General features: G+C 42.9%; 1 protein-coding gene across 1 annotated transcript in view; it reads right to left on the reverse strand.

The window, feature by feature from the left end:
• Positions 1-485: 485 nt before the first annotated feature.
• LOC141113355 (integrin beta-4-like) overlaps positions 486-20854 on the reverse strand; it is a 107004-nt gene continuing 86635 nt past the window's right edge. The window contains 10 exon segments of the mRNA XM_073606415.1: positions 486-4900; positions 9179-9229; positions 9232-9288; positions 12518-12544; positions 12547-12681; positions 13262-13381; positions 13384-13410; positions 17210-17398; positions 17682-17831; positions 17918-18034. Of these exon segments, the coding sequence (XP_073462516.1) occupies positions 4761-4900; positions 9179-9229; positions 9232-9288; positions 12518-12544; positions 12547-12681; positions 13262-13381; positions 13384-13410; positions 17210-17398; positions 17682-17831; positions 17918-18034 (1013 nt within the window). The 3' untranslated portion in view covers positions 486-4760.

A 20854-nucleotide genomic window follows, 5' to 3' on the forward strand; every position in this document is an offset into this window, starting at 1 on the left:
AAACATACCATTTTCTTCTAATGAGAAAGAAGACTTAGAGCCTTTGTCAGGATTTTGCCATCTAGGTCCCTGTTAGGGAGATTCCTCCTCACTTCCTGTCAGGCCATCTCCAATGGGGAATCGGCCAAAAAAAACAAAAAACGCTATTAATATTGTGGGGGAAGGGTTAGAACTTTTTGACAATGGTTTTTATTGCTGTCTTTGTCTTCCTTTCCTTGTTTGGACATCACAGTCCTAGAATTAGTAGTCAATGGGGATTCATCAAAGTAAGGAACGATCATCACCCTAGCAGACCATAGGCTCCACACCAAGGGTCATACTCAGCCCTCATCTAAAACTAAGCCAACTAGGCAGTGCTTTCTTACCTGTTGCTGATGCCTCCCTAAGGGTTTGTTTGGGTGGGGGGTGGGGGGGGGGGGTTAAAAGCAGGTGGGTGAGTCGCAGTTTTGCCACACACCTGAACAAGTAGATGCAGCTCCTGGCCCCAGCGAAAATCAAGCGGCCCTTTGCTTGCTTTTATCTGGTCCTTGGGGCACCATTTCATCCACTGATACCAACAATGGGGCATAATCCCCCCCACTGACCCCAGTGAAGGGACACCGTTCCTCCCAATGACCCCGATAATGGGGCACAATTCCTCCCAATGACACCAACAATGGGGCACAATTCCTCCCAATGACACCAGCAATAGGGCACAATTTCTCCCAATGACACCAATAATGGGGCACACAATTCCTCCCAATGACACCAACAACGTGGCGAAATTCCTCCCAATGACACCAACAATGGGGCACAATTCCTCCCCATGACACCAACAATGGGGCAAAATGCCCCCCAATGACACCAACAACGGGGCAAAATTCCTCCCAATGACACCAACAACGGGGCAAAATTCCTCCCAATGACACCAACAATGAGGCAAAATTTCTTCCAATGACACCAGCGATAGGGCACAATTCCTCCCACCGACACCAAAAATAGAGCATTGTTTTTTCCCACTGACGTTGGGACCTTTTTTCCATTCTCAATACCCACAGTCTGGCCCCCCAAAAGTCTGAAGGACAATAAACTGGCCCTTTGTTTAGAAAGTTTAGAGACCCCTGCCTTAAAGAAACCCTGTTGCCAGACAATTCATTTTAATAGCAAGATTCCCATAGGGTTATGGGTTTATTGTATTTTAGGCATGTTCTTTCCTTATAAAAAGTCCCCCTTGTGGAGACATCCAAAAGTCCAAGACTGCTAATGGGTGCCACCATCATGAATGTGACAGTAGCAGTCCCAGCAGCAGTCAAATAACTCTCTATAATCTTCTTAGCTCCTCCCCCAGCACCTACAGAATATGTTATGTAGGTGAGGTGAGAGATGGAGGTGCTGGGCCAGCACAGACAGTAATTGGACTTTCCCAGAAAAGAAGATGGTTATAACATGGTAGGAGTAGTCAAGTAGAGACGTTGTATGTCAGCATCCTACCAGTCCTTAAGGGGCTTCTAAATACTGGGAGGCAGAGGCAAGCATTCTGGTCATGTGACCGATTGGCAGTCACATGATCGGAAAGCTCCCGATTGCAAGTATGCATCGGAAGCTTTCTGGTCCCCGCTGGGTACCTGTGCTGGGAGCACGCAGGGCACGCGCTCTCCGCACAGAAAGGTGCCTACAAGTAGCCACATCGATGCAGCTTCTCTGCATTAAAGTCCACCCACTGAGAGGCAGCATAGATGCATACCGTCACCGGGAGGAGGTAAAATATGTCATTTTCAATGCTTTTACCTACATCTAGAAGTTTGTGAAAGGCTCCTATTAACTTGGATTTAGGCAGCTTACAACTTTTCATGTAATTCCTTGTGAAGGGGTCATCGTAGTGTACATACAGGTATGGGATTTGTTGAAGTTCATGCTGCACCTTCTTGTTGACCACAAGGCAGAAAATATGTATTTGGTTAGTATGAAGCAGCTTGGCATACAACGCTTATGTAAAATGTGTGAATGTGTATATGAGATGGGTCACTGTCTTGTGTTTATTCTCTCAGGAGAAATTCCAAGGAACACCGACCTTCTATGTCACCAAGCCATCCGCCGGTTGCGGTGTCTTGTAATCTGTAGTGAATATACCTTTCTACTTTAATAAAGCAAATTTTTATTTGTATCGGCATTATCTTTTTTAATGTATCATTCTTAGCATAGTGGGGGTATTAAACCTAATTTAAAAAAATGATATATTGCAGCTTACCAGTTCTTAGATGTGGTAGCTGCATTTTTTCTCTCTTATTTTCACCTGATCTGGCCAGTAAGTCTGCTATTTGTTAACTGCCTTTAGGCTGGGTTCACACTATTGCCAATTGGATGAAGGTTTCTCCGCATCCAATTCACATAGCAGGAGATTGTGACTGGCTCTCTATGGAGCCGGTTCACACATCTCCGCAGCGGCCCCGGTGCGAAATGCACAGGAGTCCTGTGCGTCTTTTGGTCCATTTCAGGTCAGAGTTCAGCCAAGAATTTGGGCTAAAATCAGACCTGAAAAGGTGAATGGAGACGCACCGGACTCCTGCTATGAGCCGCTGCGTTCTTCAGTGTGAACCCAGCCTTAAACAGACCAAGCTGCCCAGTAAAAGTGTCAGAGGGTTAAGTAAAATCTTTATTCCAAAAGGAAAAAAACATTTGTTGTAACTGCATATAAAGTGTTATATGGAATTCAGCTTCAATTTGCTTTACTACTTCATCCAGAACGCAGACACTCTAAGACGGGAGGTGTGTTACTGGACGGATCGCCAGGTGAATTAAAAGGAAAATAATCCTGAAAAAAGAAAAGTAATGCAGCCACCACATCTAATGATTGGTAACCTGCAATATAATACATTTAGGATTTCAAGTGCAATCAAACCCAGAGGACTTTTGACATGTACTGATTTTATTAAATGATACAGTATATGTTTGATGGGAGTAAACCGAGATCAGAGGGACCAGTGTGCGGGTATCTGCAGTAACCCAATGAAATGTGTTTCCTACAATATCGCCTATTAAAGAATCTTAATGGGGGCTATTTACCCCTCTATTGTAACATCACATACCATTACACAGGTCCTTTCTATACTATTAGGCACATCAAGGTGGCTGCTTTTAGCTTGTTAGGATCCCTTTACTGTTAAAAGTCTAACTGTACAGAAAATCCCATTTACACTTACCAAAATCTAATGAGGACCTACCAAAACCCTTTGTTTAACATGCATATCTAGTCAGTCAGGACCTTCTATTGCTGCTAGATCTATAGAAGATTGAACAATCTAATTGTAATGTGTGCATTTTTTTTGTAGTACTGAGTTTCTATCTCTACAGCCAAGCCTTCTACGCTCATGGGCCCAGCAGGTAAGTAGTCACATGGCAGTTACTAGAATGATTTTGGGTTATGGGAGGAGACCAGAGTGCCTATGATCTGTGAGGAAATATACATACAGTTAATGGGATCCCCACAGCTCTAACAGTCAGGCATATGTGGAAGAATGAATACATATCAGGACGTGTGTGCACCAAGTTCTATTATAAGAACATCATAGCTGTCAGTTTGGAGGGTTTGTACAGATGCAACCTGGCTTCCAGTGACACCTGATGGACCTTAAGGCAGGAGTTCAACTTTAATAGGTTATATTCATTGGTTTAGAAAGCTCTGCTATTTGAGAGTTTTTGTTTAGAGTTCTTTAATGATCTCTGGTGATGTTTCTAGACATTTTGGATGCTCTCAGTTGAATAACTCCCCTTTTCCTTCTAAAATGTCTCCACTTTGTAATACTGTCCTCACATTACAGTTTCATCCTTTCCCATACACCTATCCCATTACTGACCCCAGGACGGTACTAAGGTCCCCTCTACAGCATCCAGTACACCTGACATTACAGTTTCATCCATTCCTATACACCTAGTCTATTACTGACCCACTTTACCCATAGTGGGCCAGTACAAAGGTCCACTCTACAACAGCCAGTACACTTGACATTACAGCCTCATCCACCCCCATACACCTATCCCATTACGGACCCCAGGACAGTACTGAGGTCCTCTACAACATCCAGTATACCAGAAATTACAGCCTCATCCACTCCCATACACCTATCCCATTACTCATAGTGAGCCTGTACCAAGGTCCTCTACAACATCCTAAAGTTTCATCCATCCCCATACACCTAGCCCATTACCGACCCCAGGATAGTACTAAGACCTCCTCTACAGCATCCAGTACACCTGGCATTACAGCCTCACCCATCCCCATATATATCCCATTACCCATAGTGGGCCAGTACAAAGGTTCATCCAGTACATGTCCCACAGACATAGAATCCCTTTCTGCTGAATATTTTGTAATAAAAAAGTTATATACAAATCATAAAAAAAAGATAATTAAATAAAGTTTGGTTAAAGCATAACATGGAGCGCAGGATGCTGGGACGACATTTTACAATGTATTCCTCCCCGTCAAAGTAAAATCATTTTAGCATTGTGTTATGAAGCAGAGTTCAGACATTAAAATTGTCACCCCTTTGGTACCTTGGCTAGCACCTGCGTCAGTATACACCTGTCATCTCTCCATCCTCCACATTGTCCTGTCTTAGTTTTGACTTCTAAGGAAAATGTTCAGAATCTCCCAAATAGGATTACACATAGAAGCACAAAAGAAACTCCCATGACGTAAAGAGGGAGTCATAGCGATGCGCCATACATAAATGGCACCCAAGTGCGGTGTATTGTCCGGTGAAGGCAGCGTGGCATATCTTTTAGGCTTCATAGAACTGGCGCTCCACCTGTCTACTGAGGGATCCTCCTTGCATCATTGTTCGTGTGACGTACTCTTTGGTGACCTGTTGTGTGACCGTGCCCGAGCTTTCCATGCAGTGGGTGGCAACAGACATGCCATCTGCAGGTGGAAATGGGAAGAGTAAATACCATTGGCCAAAGCTGATATGCAGGTCAATAACACAGAGGTACATGGGATTTACTGAGAGCTCATGATATAAAGTTGTTGAATGTGAAAGGTCATGTAAAAAGAGCTGCCATTGCTGACCTTCCAACTTCAGTACTTTGAGTAACTGTTGTGGAAAATGTTATATTAATGTGTTGTCATAAATCTCCCAGTGTGTCTGATCAACCACAGCCCGTTCTAAAGAACTGGCTGGGGCAGATCGATGCTGGCTGAGACCTGTTAGGTAATGGAAAACTTCCTGGTGTTTGGAGAGAAGTGTTTGCGGAGAGAGGACATGTCTGCCAGCAAAGGGCCCCTGTGCAATGCACAGAACGATCGTCTGGTGGGGATGCGTTCACTCTGCAAAGACATTATCGGTTTAGAGGTGTTTTGCTCTTGTCACCCCTGGTGTGCCTGATCAACATGTTTGGGGTGCCATGACCTACAGCTGCAGATAATCTCTCATCCATGCACGAGGAACTTTAGTCATCGTCATTTAGTATATTGTATCATGTCCTGTAGTCATTGTTCATTGGTTGTTTTGTACTCTGTTGTTAAATCCTTATATGGTCACTTACATCCTGTGAGGTCACACCCTGTGAAGGAAACGATTGGCTGTTGGGGCCAGGGCTTCCTGTTTGTGATTGCTTTTGTGGTCTTTTGAATAAAGGAGGCGGACAGAGCTGTAAAGGCCAGTCTTGCTGAGATGGGAATGTAAGAACCATGTGTTTTGTCTTATTGGATGACTGGGGCACACACCAGAGGATGGATACGATCAAAAGGTGAGATGCACTGGTATTATATCATTAGACGAAATTGCTATTATGATTAGAAACAGGAGATTTGGCTGTGTGCTTTGCGTACAACCAAATTTCGATAACAGTAACTAACCCAGAACCATATGTAGATAGGAACTGCTGACTTTTTTCTTTGTTTCCTGATTTTATTACACGTTCCACATCATTGACTCAGAGTCAGAGGATCAAGATAACTGACAAGAAGGCAGCAGATCAGAAATGGCAGCCTCCATCGTTTTTATTCATAAAACATTTACAATGTGTTCAATCAAGCTTTTCCTGCTAGAATACCTGTGGCAAATGATTACAATAGCGTCACTTCTCTACACTGTATGAACTGTTTTTTTTTGTTTGTTTTTTAAGTATAATGTCAAAAACTGATAAAATAACAACAAAGCTGTAAAGCTAAAGTTCAGCTTAAAAACATTTTTTCTCTTCAGCTCTAGTTTCATAACTGACCTGTAATAAGGGATTTTCTTACAATGTGCAGATTGCTGGATTCTGCAGAAATCTTCACGGACCCTACACGTTTTTTAGTGCGTTTTGCAGTTTGCAGAAACATACTACAGTCCTTTTAACATGGTTTCCCATGGTACACGTTCACAGCTATGCATTTTTCAGCTGGTGCGTTTTTGGAAAGGATCTGGGACTTTTCTTTTTCGGCAGCAGATTATGTTTTGCGTGTAACAGACTCGCACCAAAAACGCAGGTATTGCATTTTTGATGTGTTATTACATTGCGATTTTTTTTTTCTTTACCAAAAATACAGTGTATAGCTGGTTGCTAGGGAGCGGACTGGGAAGCCGGTTGCCACATCCTTAACAACCAATGAATCATTAGTGTCAGCGGGCTTACCTACTGACAGCTGAATGTAAAAACAAGAATTGCCATAAAAAAAAAAAAAAAAATCGTGAAAAACAATGTGGGCACACCCAGTTCCCCCCCAAATCCATCCCAGCAGGTTAGGAAAGGGAGGGGATGAGCGAGCGCTGCCCCCCCCCCCCCCCTCCTGAGCCATACCAGGCCACATACCCTCTACATGGGTGGAGGGGTGGCTCTGATTCCGATAAGACCCCCACAGCCCAGGGTTGTGGGGAAGAGGTCCTTGTCCCCGTCAAGGTGGGGACAAGGTGCTTTGGGGTGGGGGCAGAGCCCCCATGTTGAGAACATGTGGCCTGGTATGGTTCAGGAGGAGGGGGGGGGGTGCACGCTCGTCCCCTCCTTTTCCTGACCTGTCGAACTGCATGTTCAGATAAGAGTATGATATGGATTACAGGCAGTGTAATCAAGGAAAGACCTTTCTCAGGTGAGGAGTGGACAAGAGGGGGCATGTACCTACCCGCCAGATCATCTTTAGTGCAGCTGTGCCCAGACACCCAAAACCCCACACTGCACCAGAACAGGAAGAGTACAGGACATCCCTGCAATGAAGATTTCTCCAGGATCCAGTTGCCTGCACATTGTAAGACATACTTCATTATAAATAAGTGATGTTACAAAAGCTGTAGAGAAAAAATATGTTTTTTGATTAATTTACAAAATGCACAGTGAGCGAACAGAAGAAAAATCTAAATCAAATCAATATTTGCTGTGACTACCCTTTGGCTTCAAACCAGCATCAATTCTTCTAGGTGCACTTGCACACCATTGATCCAGCAGTGTCAAGGAGTGGTTGGCCAAGGAAACTTAAAGCGCTAGTAAACCGCATCCAAAAAACGGCCCTGGGCAGTTTAAATCATAATGTGCTAGTATGCATCACATACTAGCACATTAAGACAGATTAACCTGAAAATAAAGCCCTCCAGTGGTGCGCTGTCACAGCTGAAGGTGCTTCCATCGTCACCTGGTCTTCTTTCCGGGTTCACGGGCTTTGGCTATCTGTCTGAGCTGGCAATGACATCATTCTTTAGTCGCTGTTTATGGCACTGCTCTGAAGAAACCTCACGGGTATGCTGTTCCTTCAGAGCGCATGCACTGGTGACGTCACCGGCTGCATCTAAAGTAAATATCTCCTAAATGGTGCAGGTTTAAGAGATATTTACAGTGCCTATAGGTAAGCCTTATTATAGGCTTATATATAGCTAAAAATCATGCATGGGAGTTTACTCCCACTTTAATGCAGCAGATGAAAGACACATCAGGCTTACTTCCCTTCGACCTCGGAAGATGTCCAACAGTGCCATCAGCACAGAACTGGGGACAGCCAGTGGGCCACAGGTACATCCATCTACTGTCTGGAGAAGTCTGGCCAGAAGTGGTCTACATGGAAGAATTGCGGCCAAAGAGCCATACCTCTGATGTGGAAACAAGGTGAAGAGACTCAACTATACATGAAAACATAGGAACTGGAGTGCAGAAAAATGGCAGCAGGTGCTCTAGACTGAGGAGTCAAAATTTTGGGTTGGTGAAGGGCTGTAGAGCGATACAATAATAAGTGTCTGCAGGCAACAGTTAAGCATGGTGTTCTTGCAAGCTTGGAGCTGCATTTCTGCAAATAGAGTTGGAGAGTTGGTCAGGATCAATGGTGTCCTCACTGCTGAGAAATACAGGCAGATACTTATCCACCATGCTATACCATCAGGGAGGCATGTGATTGGACCCAAATTTATTCTGCAGCAGGACAACAGCCCCAAAAATACAGCCAATGTCATTAAAAACTGTCTTTAGGGTAAAGAAGAACAAGGAGTCCTGGAAATAATGGTTTGGCCCCCCACAGAGCCCTCATCTCACCAACATTGAGTATGTCTGCGATTATATGAAGAGATTGAAGGATTTAAGGCAACCTACATCCATACAAGATCTGTGGTTAGTTCTCCAAAATGTTTGGAACAACCTACCTGCTAAGTTCCTACAAAAACTAGTACTTAGAAGAATTGATGTTGGTTTGAAGGCAAAGGGTGGTCACATCAAATAGTGATTTGGATTTCTCTTCTGGTCATTTACTTTTCAATTTGTTAATTGATCAAAATAAACAATTAACACTTTCTGAAAGCATTCTTCATTTACAGCATTCTTTCACACCTGCCTAAAACTTTTGCACAATAATGTACATGACAAAACCTTTAGTAAGGTCATATTCACAGAGGCATCTCTAGCCTGACACCCGTGTGAAGGGCTGTTTTGCCTGCACACAGTGTGCATTCAGGGACAGTCACCTGCGTCGCAACAGACATGGATGGGACTGCCTGCATGAGGATGCACTGAGCACCTGTGCATCCTGTGTGGGTGAAGACAGACCTTGGTTGTCTAGGTATGCTCATGTGAATGAGGCCTTGATCAAATTTTTTTTTTTTAATGATCAAATAACTCCCAGTAACTGTTCATGCAGGTCCAATTTTCTTACGTTTTCTCATTATGTACATATTCTCTACAGCACTGACATGTTAGTATTTTGATTGAAACATCCTAGATATGCACCGTTCTAGTGAGATTTTACCTTTGAAGAAAGGCTCTGACATTGTGGAGTGAGTGACATTGGTTTGACTGTTGGGAGATTGAAAACCTCTCGCCGTGTGATCTGCTGTGTACCAAACTGAGAGAAGTTTCCTGTATGAAACAATTAAACGAGTTAGCATGTGTTATGGTACCTAGTTCATTCTATATATTGAGTGGTACATACAGTACCTAGAACTTTTAGCAGTGTTGTACAAAAGTAGAAAATAAATAAAAAAAAGAAGGTTTCTGAAAATTATTCTACATTGCTATACCAAAGATATTAATTTTTTATAAACAATTAAAAAAAAAAAAAAAAAGTATACCAATTTATCATCACTAGATGGCAGCATACAATGACTTTTATTACACGACGAGAACATGCACCACTCTTTATCGCCACTAGATGGCAGCATACACCACCCTATGTACATTTGTACTGTGGACTCTCACGTGTGCTGTTCTTTTTTTTTTTAAAGGATAAATTTATTGAAATTCACAAGATTTTACATTTCCATATCACATTTCACTTTTTCATACAATGTCAGTAAATTACATTACAGACTATTATCATTTATTTAAACCATATAACTGTTGATATATATGTATACCATTTTTATCCTAGAAAATAACCAATAAAATTGTTGATTCCACAAGTCATCCGCTTTACTGTTTCTTTCTCAATCCCCATTATTGTGCATCCTATCCATGTTCCTCATATGGCATTTGTTCCTTCACATCTTATGTAAGTGTCACTTTTGTCATCCTATCATTAACAATAACGATAAGGCTTTTACACTGCAATATCTCCAGAAATATTTTTAATCCATTTTCCCCATACTTTGTCAAACTTTTTATTGCTACCTCTGGCTTGATATGCAAGTTTATAGATTGGCATGGCATTATTAATCAATTTTAACCAGTCTTGTAGGGAGGGCGGGTCTGAGTTTTTACATTTTAGAGCCAGTGCTTTCTTAGCATAACAAAATACTATTCTCAGAAGGGTCTTCTGTGATGTGGGCAATTCCTCCTCCTCCAGGTCCCCAAGGAGACACCTGGCCGGGGAATATATATTTGGAAGCTCAAGTTTCTCCTCCATGTAAGTAAGGATTGGCCTCCAATATGACATCACCCGAGGGCACTGCCATACCATATGGAAGAAGTTCCCCACCTCTGCATTGCAACGGGGGCACTCCGGGGATTCCCTCCTACCCATTTTGTGTAATCGTTCTGGTGTATAATAAATTCTATGTATATAATTGAACTGAAGCATTTTATCTCTAGCTGAGATCATTGAGGGCAACATTGTATCCAACACCTCCAGCCAGGTCTCCTCCCCAAGAGACGGTATATCCATCCTCCACTGTGCCGCCACCCTCTCCACCCTGGGGGTAGAGGATGACAGCAGAGCCGAGTAATACCTAGAGATCATTTTTACATGATCTTCTTCAGCTATCATTTTTTCCATTTTAGAAGGGGAGAGAGTTATTTTACCCCTACCATATTGAGCCATTGCGGCATGACGTAGCTGGAGGTATCGGAAGAAGAAAGTATTGGGTATAGCGTACTCAACTTTCAGGTCTGTAAATGATCTAAAGAATCCATCCCTGAACAGCTGATGTGCATACTTAACCTCATATGCTGCCCAGCACACCCCATCCGGTACTTTAACTATTTCTTTAAGCTGGGGGTTATGCCATAGTGGGGCATTAGGAGATTCCACCAGGCTAGACCCACCCGTTTGTCATACAAAATATTTCATTTGTGTAATGCCAAGTTTCAAAATATCAGCACCCTGTTCCGGATAAGGGCCATTTCTATAAAGTATATTGATCAATGTCTCATACGAATACACTTGAGCAGCCTGGGTTGCCACCGAGGCGATATTCATCTTCGGAAAACCCCACCAGTGTACATGTGTTAGTTGAGCAGCCAGATAATAACAGCGTAGGTTTGGCAGAGCCAGCCCTCCCGATCTTATAGGCAAGTGAAGTGTCTCCAGTGATATTCTAGCTGGTTTGGGGCCCCACAAGAAGGAGGAGATTGTCTTATCTATCTCCGCGAACCATTTTTTTGGGGCATGTACTGTTCTTTACTCATATTCTCCATTAGATTTATTAAACAGCAGCAATAAGGCTCCATGCACACTGAAGCTCAAAAAAGCTTTTCTGAATGCCAGATTGCTGGCAGAAAACACTGGTTGAAAAAGGTGCTTTTAACAGCGTTTTGTACTAGCGTTTTTTTAGCGTTTATGGGCGTTTTTAATAAAAATACACAGAGGACACTCCAAAAATCCCACAATGCTTTCCAAACTCCCACAATGCATTAAAAAAATAGAACGCCGAAAGCGCGTTTATGAGTGTTTATCGGCGTTTGGCTTTTTTTAGCGGTGAAAGGCGGCACTTTGAACGCGAATTTCTGGCGTTCAGAAAAAAGCCCATAAACTCCACTGCTCATTAAAGCTAAAAAAACATCCATGTGTGCATGGACACATAGGCTAATATAGAGTGGAGTTTATGGGCTTTTACAAAAAACGCTCAAACGCCAATAAACTGCAGTTTATCAGCTCCAGTGTGCATGGAGCCTAACAGAGTGTTCAATACCAATGAACTGAGGACACAAATCCTGAATAGAACCATTATATACAATATGGTGTATAAACCCACAACAACCAATGAGAAATCATCTTTAGGATTAAGGCACTAATCTTTAGTCTGGCGGCAGTTAGTTGCTACCATAGGTGTAAGCACTGGGTGTGCCTGGGCACACCCAAATCACCCTGTTTAAACCCCTGCTATTTCACCAAAGCCCCCTAACAGAGCTTCTAAAAAAACTGTAAAAAATAAAATTGTAAAATATAATAAAAATAAAATAAAAACAAAAACTACAGACACCGTCCACTGCCCTACTGACACCAATCTCTGCCCTACAATCTCCTAGATTGTAAGCTCCCTCCTGTAGTGAATTGTATTGTCACTGTACTGTCTGCCCTCATGTTGTAAAGCGCTGTGCAAACTGTTGGCGCTATATAAATCCTGTATAATAATAATACTGACACGGTCAGTATATATACACATGCACACACACACACATATGTGTTTGAGCTTTGAGGTCCACACCCTAATGCAATAGACTGTGCACACGTATGGTTGCTACTATTAGCACATGATCATTGCTCTCTGTACTGTCCAATCAGAAGTAGAGGTAGTTCCGGTGCAGAGAACTAGCATCTTCGGGAGGGGATTGGTAATGGCAGCCCCCCCATAGGAAAGGTTATCTTTAAGGACATGTAAAGTGATGTATATTCCCATAGTATTGTAGAAATCAATCCTGTGTTCCTCACCTCCATCCTGAGATTCTATGGTGATGGTCCTTCTCTCTCTGGCCCAAAGCTTTGCATTGTTTTGGCTTGCACTTTGAACTTGTAGGGCAGATTTTTATTCAGGAAGGGAACGGTCAGCATAGTCTCAGGCATATCACCTTCCACGTATATATTTCTTGGTTCTTCTAGGAGCGATATAGGGCAGTTATTTAGACCGTGGGATAACAGTACTTAGTGTTGCTAAACCCACAACAGTAAAATCAGTCTGTATATGCAGTAAAGCATGCTTTTAATATTCACTGTGGAACCTGAGGGGTTAATCCTGCATATTGTATAAAAAGGCTGTTTGATCCTGTATTTTCTGATCCTCCCCTTCTTTTACTGTCCCCAATCTATCTACTGATAGTACAGAGCCATATGCTCAGTTTAGTGTGTATTGCTAGAGAGTTTTTTCTTTTTTCTTGGGGGGGGGGGGGGGGGGTGAATATGATCAGCTCAGGGCCAATCAGCACTGTCCAGACAGAGGGTCAGGGGTCCTACAGCCTCAGGACAGTCAGAGGAGAATGAAAAACTCCTATAAGCTTTAACCAGACACTAATAGAAGTCAGAAGACTGCTGATGAGAAAAGGTATTTATCAGTTTATATTTACTAAAAATACTTGCATTTCCATGTTGTGTGTACTGTGGGAGACCAGATATAGTGAATGCAGGCTCCTGGGTTTAGTAACACTTGAATGTGAAATGATATCTGAATGGAGCACTCACCTCCTCTGTGCAGCATTTCACAGGTGACCATGTAACCCAGGATGGTGCCATTAGGTTTCCTTGGTCTCACCCAGCTCAGCTGCAGTGAATCTGGGGCAAGAGCTGTAAAGACGAGGGGGCACTGGGAGTGCTCAGGGTGAAGGGGGATCCTGCCAAGGAGAAGTAGAATGGGTTATAAGTGACAATAAAGTGAATGAAAACTAACAATAAATGTATGTTACTTTCTGCCTTTTGATCTGTTAAAGTGTTTGTTACCCCAACACTTCATATTCCTGATTTGTGCCTGCTGTCCCATGTACTTGTATGAGAAAGTCTCCGGTTCTCTTTGTATTGCTTCCTTTATGTGAAATCCCTGGTGTTCCTGTTTCCTATTAAAACTGCAAAAAAGGGGGATGAGAAACAGAGGGTTTCTCTAAAGAAGGTCAACAGAGAACACTATTGTCAAATACAAAACCAGCTTTATTAATGACCAAAAAAAAAAATTATATAACCAATTAATATATCAAAAAGTGAAGATATAAGCAATATGGACAGACGGTTATCACAAACAGATTAAAATGGACAACGTTGTCACAGGGAATATTTAAAATCAAATGGGAGCCGCGGCAACACACCCATACATACACATCATACACTCTCGATATGGGGTATATTGAATAAAGGATAGTCCTGCACAATAGATTGGAGATTAATGGAAAATGTTCCCAGTATAAAGTGTCCAGTAGGGCAGGAACAGTCCTATATCACTAGTTTGGTGATGTAAGTGGGTGGATGATCTGACAAATCAAAAAGTTGGACCATAGATGGAGCGATCTCTCAAACGATCATTGCACTCAATGGTTATTTAGATCACAACTGATGAAATAGATTACGAACGCTTTCCCAATTGTAATAAGAATGATTGTGCAGATATCTACAGAGGCAGCAGGATACATGTCCTTGGAGACAGCATTTAAGGTAACATAGAAAAAACTGACATACGTTTTGTTGAAGTGCTGAGTATGGTGGAAGAGTCTCATGAACTGCACTGTGTCTGTCGTCAGACTATGTTAGTCCTAGATGTTAAAGTCTCTCTGAGGATAGATGCCTCTGTGTGGCTCACTAGGAGTGCAGGTCCGTAAGGAGTCGTCACTCACAGCTCCTCACCGTGGAGCCACCGAAGTACCGCTGCCCCCGTATGGTGCGTGGCTGCAGGGAAAAGATTCAACATCAGCTGTTGGATCAGCTGTTAGGTCCGTGTAAGGATGAGTCAGGTCAAATTGCGCGCGGCTCCCGAGAACGTGCTGAGCGGTGTGACGTCAGCACGTTCTCGGGAGCCGCGCGCAATTTGACCTGACTCATCCTTACACGGACCTAACAGCTGATCCAACAGCTGATGTTGAATCTTTTCCCTGCAGCCACGCACCATACGGGGGCAGCGGTACTTCGGTGGCTCCACGGTGAGGAGCTGTGAGTGACGACTCCTTACGGACCTGCACTCCTAGTGAGCCACACAGAGGCATCTATCCTCAGAGAGACTTTAACATCTAGGACTAACATAGTCTGACGACAGACACAGTGCAGTTCATGAGACTCTTCCACCATACTCAGCACTTCAACAAAACGTATGTCAGTTTTTTCTATGTTACCTTAAATGCTGTCTCCAAGGACATGTATCCTGCTGCCTCTGTAGATATCTGCACAATCATTCTTATTACAATTGGGAAAGCGTTCGTAATCTATTTCATCAGTTGTGATCTAAATAACCATTGAGTGCAATGATCGTTTGAGAGATCGCTCCATCTATGGTCCAACTTTTTGATTTGTCAGATCATCCACCCACTTACATCACCAAACTAGTGATATAGGACTGTTCCTGCCCTACTGGACACTTTATACTGGGAACATTTTCCATTAATCTCCAATCTATTGTGCAGGACTATCCTTTATTCAATATACCCCATATCGAGAGTGTATGATGTGTATGTATGGGTGTGTTGCCGCGGCTCCCATTTGATTTTAAATATTCCCTGTGACAACGTTGTCCATTTTAATCTGTTTGTGATAACCGTCTGTCCATATTGCTTATATCTTCACTTTTTGATATATTAATTGGTTATATAATTTTTTTTTGGTCATTAATAAAGCTGGTTTTGTATTTGACAATAGTGTTCTCTGTTGACCTTCTTTAGAGAAACCCTCTGTTTCTCATCCCCCTTTTTTGCAATATGTTTAAAAGGCCAACTTGAACTGCATCCAGGCTTTTTTCCTGTATGATAGGTCTATACTTACCCGCTGAAACTAGCCACCATTATTAATATTCATTGGTTGATCCGGGCAAAAATTCCTGTTCTTTTGTCTCCTATTAAAACTGACCACACTAAGCAGGAGAGCACACAGGGGTCAGTTCTCTAGCTATGCTGGGAACTAAATGTACTCTCCTTTAATGATGACTTGTCCTGACACGCCCCTGCTGCACAGCCATTCACTTGGCGAGCTCAGTGTGCTGCTGCTTCTCCTCCCCCAGCTCTTATGCAGCTGAGAACAGAGGGAATGTGATCATTTATAAAAAAAGGTATTTGTAATGATTTTTTATATCAATGCAAGAATTTTTTGCTTTTCATTTCTATTTTTAACTGAATGGATTGTTTTACAAGGTGATCGTTTACAACCACTTTAAATATACCATTGAAAATGGTTTGTTTTATCTGTCTGATAAGTGCAAAAACATTCTGCCAAAAATCATATCAGCTGATAACTTCCTGTTCCTCTGCCTGCACTGACTGTTACATTGTTACCAGCTATCTCTGAGAGCATACAGAACACCCCCCCCCCCAATGTTATAGAGAAGAGGAGGAGAGACACATCTTCTGTAGTCCTGTCCTAGGATGACAACACTGCTGCTTCATAGGTACAATACAGTCAGTGTGGTCACCCTAGGACAGGAAGTGCATTACTGGAAGGTGTCCCATTCAAAATAAGTGAAAGAGGCCTAAAAACAAATGAAACTACCACATCTATGGACTGGTAAGCTGTAATATAGTCATTTTTTTTACAGCTTTTACGTGTTTTACAAGTGTGATCTTTTATTGCTGTATTTAAAATTAGCGATTTGTGAATTTCTTTCACTGCCTATCTGATAAAACCCTTGTCGCAGTGACAGTAAAGGAGGGGAAATCTCTCCAATTTAAAAAAAAATTTGTCTGAATTTACACTTTAAAGACCTGTAGTAAGGAATTTGTTATTAACCAGTTGTAGAAATTCTAGTTCCCCGGCTGTCATGCTGATCCAATGGCTTCAATACATTCTAAAGCTTCGTATAGACGATCCGATTGTTGGCAGGGGATTGTGTGATGACAGACTATTGGCCTAACATCCAACCCTTCAGACAATTGTTGTCCAACTTTCCGCCAACAAATGTTGGATGGCAGTCTAGTAAATTTTCGGTGGACAGCAGTATATAACGTAAACCTATCATAAAAAGTCAAAGCACGGTCGGGGGGTTCATAGTGTCTCGGACACTCTAGAATTCCAACATGCCTCTACATGACAAATGTCAGTGTGAGTGGCAGATTCATGTACCTGTTAGGGAAATGCAGAGTGTCCATACGGACCCTACGTCCTCAGTACAGCTGAGCCCCCACCTGCCATTGTAGACAAGTGTCATTAGGGCTTTATTGAATTTCCCCCAATATATTCATACCCCAAGACACAAGCTGGAAAAAAATATTCCCTGGACTGTGTGAATGGGACTTTGTGAGCACACGTTTATTATAATAAATTACTTTTTCATAGTACAGGACTTTGGTTTGCTTCTCTAATTCTTTTTATATTACTTACTGACTGCGATTCCATTTTTATTATGTATTTCTTTATCAGCAATGGTCACATCTGTGTATTCCTTTATTCCATGCACTAGGTATTATACAATAATCATAGTTCAACTGATAAACTAATGCTTTTAAGTACCTGGTACAGGGCTGAGAGGACTGTGCGGGTCCACCTGGGACTCTATAGTGATGACACCTTCCCGTTCCGGTCCCCAGCCTTCCTCACTTTGTGCCTTCACCCGGAACATATAGGAATGGTTGGGGAGCAAATCTTCCACCACCACTGAGTTCTCTCTGGGATTCAGAATATCGATGGTCCGAGAATCGCCTGAAAGAAGAAGAGTGGGCTTCACTTATATCTGATCCTATAATATATACTTACAATGTTGTACATCTGATTCTTATTATACATCTAATCCTATAATATACATCTGATCCTGTATTATACATATATCTGATCCTGTATTATGTATCTAATTCTATAATATATATCTGATCCTGTATAGCACATACTGTATAAATGAACCTGTATTGTACATACACCTGATCCTGTATTATACAGTATCACCTCACTTAGGTAAATCAGGCCTTCTAAATTCAAGTTTACTTACTTCCACTGAGCAGCTGATAGTGCACCTTGTACCCCAGCACTTCTCGTTCACACAGTGGTTTCTGCCAGCTAACCTTTAAGGATGTCGGCCCCAACGCAGAGAACACCAAGCGAGTGGGCGTGTCTGGGATTCCAGGAGAAATGCGGGATTCTAGTGAGACATGAGAAAATGATTACAAAATAGAATTGTGAGAGTTAGGTGGTACATTATCTGTAGTGGAAGGATGCAATACTCACCCTGTATGGCCACATCCAAACTGCTAAGAGCATCCCACACATCCTCTGAATGGGTGCGCCCTCTTCCACTCCCCGTCATAAGTGGAGGTAGTCCCAGTCGGCTTTGTCCTGATGCCCCTGTACAGAGTGATATTGGAAGTCATTAACAGATTCCATATAAAAGGTACTAACAGGTTTGTAGTGTAAGCCACAAACTTTACATATATATCTTTGGAGGAGTGAATATAAGCTCACTGGCCACAAGCAGAGTGGCACCTTACTCCTTCAGAGCCTTTGAAAAGCAGAGAGGCACCTCCCTCATTCAGAACCTTTGAGAAAGAGAGCAGCATTTCACTCATTCAGAACCTTTGAGAAGGAGAGCAGCACCTTACCCATCTCACTCATTCAGAACCTTTGAGAAGGAGAGCAGCACCTTACCCATCTCACTCATTCTGAACCTTTGGGAAAGAGAGCAGCACCTCACTCAATCAGAACCTTTGAAAAGCAGAGAGGCACCTCACTTATTCAGAACCTTTGAAAAGCAGAGAGGCACCTCACTTATTCAGAACCTTTGAGAAAGAGCAGCGCCTCACTTATTCAGAACCTTTGAGAAAGAGCAGCGCCTCACTTATTCAGAACCTTTGAGAAAGAGCAGCACCTCACTTATTCAGAACCTTTGAAAAGCAGAGAGGCACCTCACTTATTCAGAACCTTTGGGAAAGAGCAGCGCCTCACTTATTCAGAACCTTTGAGAAAGAGCAGCGCCTCACTTATTCAGAACCTTTGAGAAAGAGCAGCACCTCACTTATTCAGAGCCTTTGAGAAAGAGAGCAGCACGTCACTCATTTAGAAGCTTTGAGAAGCAGAGTGACACCTCATTCATGCAGAATCTTTGAGAAGCAGAGCGACACCTCATTCACGCAGAATCTTTGAGAAGCAGAGCGACACCTCATTCACGCAGAATCTTTGAGAAGCAGAGCGACACCTCATTCACGCAGAATCTTTGAGAAGCAGAGCGACACCTCATTCACGCAGAATCTTTGAGAAGCAGAGCGACACCTCATTCACGCAGAATCTTTGAGAAGCAGAGCGACACCTCATTCACGCAGAATTTTTGAGAAGCAGAGCGACACCTCACCCATTCAGAACCTTTAAGAAGCAGAAAAACACCTCACATATTCAGGACCTTTGAGAAGCAGAAAAACACCTCATTCATGCAGAATCTTTGAGAAGCAGAGGGACACCTCATTCATGCAGAATCTTTGAGAAGCAGAAAAACACCTCACTCGTTCAGAACCTTTAAGAAGCAGAGCGACAACTCACTCATTCAGAACCTTTAAGAAGCAGAAAAACACCTCACTCATTCAGAACCTTTAAGAGGAGCAACACCTCACTCATTCAGAACCTTTAAGAAGCAGAAAAACACCATTCATTCAGAACCTTTAAGAAGCAGAGCGACACCTCACTCATTCAGAATCTCTGAGAAGCAGAGTACACCCTACTAATTCAGAACCTTTAAGAAGCAGGGTGACACCATACTAAGTCAGAGCCTTTGAGAGGCAGAGCAGCACCTCACTCATTCAGAAATTTTGAGAAGCAGAGCGACACCTCACTCATTCAGAACCTTAGAGATCCAGAGTGACATCTTACGAATTCAGAGCTATTAAGAAGCCGAGTGGCACCTCACTAATACAGAACCTTACAGAAGCAGAGCGGCACCCCACTCATTCAGAGTCTTTGAGAAGTAGAGCAGCACCTCACTTATTCAAAGCCTTTGAGAAGTAGAGCAGCACCTCACTTATTAAAAGCCTTTGAGAAGTAGAGCAGCACCCCACTTACTCACCCCACAGTGGTAGCTCACTCATTCAGAGCCTTTGAGAAGCAGAGTGACACCATACTAATTCAGAACCTTTGAGAAGCAGAGTGACACCATACTAAGTCAGAGCACTTTCAGAACCTTTGAGAAGTAGAGCAGCACCTCACTTATTCAGAGCCTTTGAGAAGCCAAGTGGTAGTTCACTCATTCAGAGCCTTTGAACAGAGAGACACCTTACTAACTCAGAGACATTGAGAGATAAGAGCTGAAGATCCCAGGAGCCACCCATCAGAACAATGTCAGTCTCAGCCGGGATCCCCATCAGGCCAAGCCCCCAACACATTTCACTTGGCCCACTGGAGCTTACTCATGGGGATGGCTGGAGAAGTCAGAGACTTTGAGAAGCAGAGAGACGCCTTACTAATTCAGAGCCTTTGAGGAGCAGAGTGGCACCTCATTCATTCAGAGCCTTACAGAAGCAGAGCAACATCTCATTCATCCAGAGCCTTTGAGAAGCAGAGCCGCACCTCAAGCTTTCAGAGCCTTTGAGAAGTAGAGCAGCACCTCACTTATACAGAAACTTTGAGACGTAGAGCAGCACCTCACTCATTCAGAGCCTTTGAGAAGCCAAGTGGTAGTTCACTCATTCACAGACTTTGAGCAGAGAGACACCTTACTAATTCAGAGTATTTGGGAAGCCAAATGGTATTTCACTCATGCAGAGCCTTTGAGGAGCAGAAGGACACCTTACTAATTCAGAGCCTTTGAGGAGCAGAGTGGCACGTTACTAATTCAGAGCCTTTGAGGAGCAGAGTGGCACCTTACTAATTCAGAGCCTTACAGAAGCAGAGCGACACCTCACTCATCCAGAGCCTTTGAGAAGCAAAGCTGCACCCCACTCATTCAGAGTCTTTGAGAGGCAGAGTCCTCCATCTCCACAGTAACATGGGTCTATTAGCTTCTTGACTTCCACAGGTACTCTTCAGAAGCCATCAATGCTGGTCTTGGCATGTTTATTGAGCTTCAGGATTGGCAAGACACATATCCTCCACAGTGCTAAGCAGGCACTGGACCCACATGCATGGCAAAGTCCAGGCTGGAGTATAGGTAGTTTCAGCAGTGCAAAATTAACCCCTCCTGGC

This window comes from Aquarana catesbeiana, linkage group LG12 (genome assembly GCF_042186555.1).
Source record: "Aquarana catesbeiana isolate 2022-GZ linkage group LG12, ASM4218655v1, whole genome shotgun sequence".
NCBI lineage: Eukaryota > Metazoa > Chordata > Amphibia > Anura > Ranidae > Aquarana > Aquarana catesbeiana.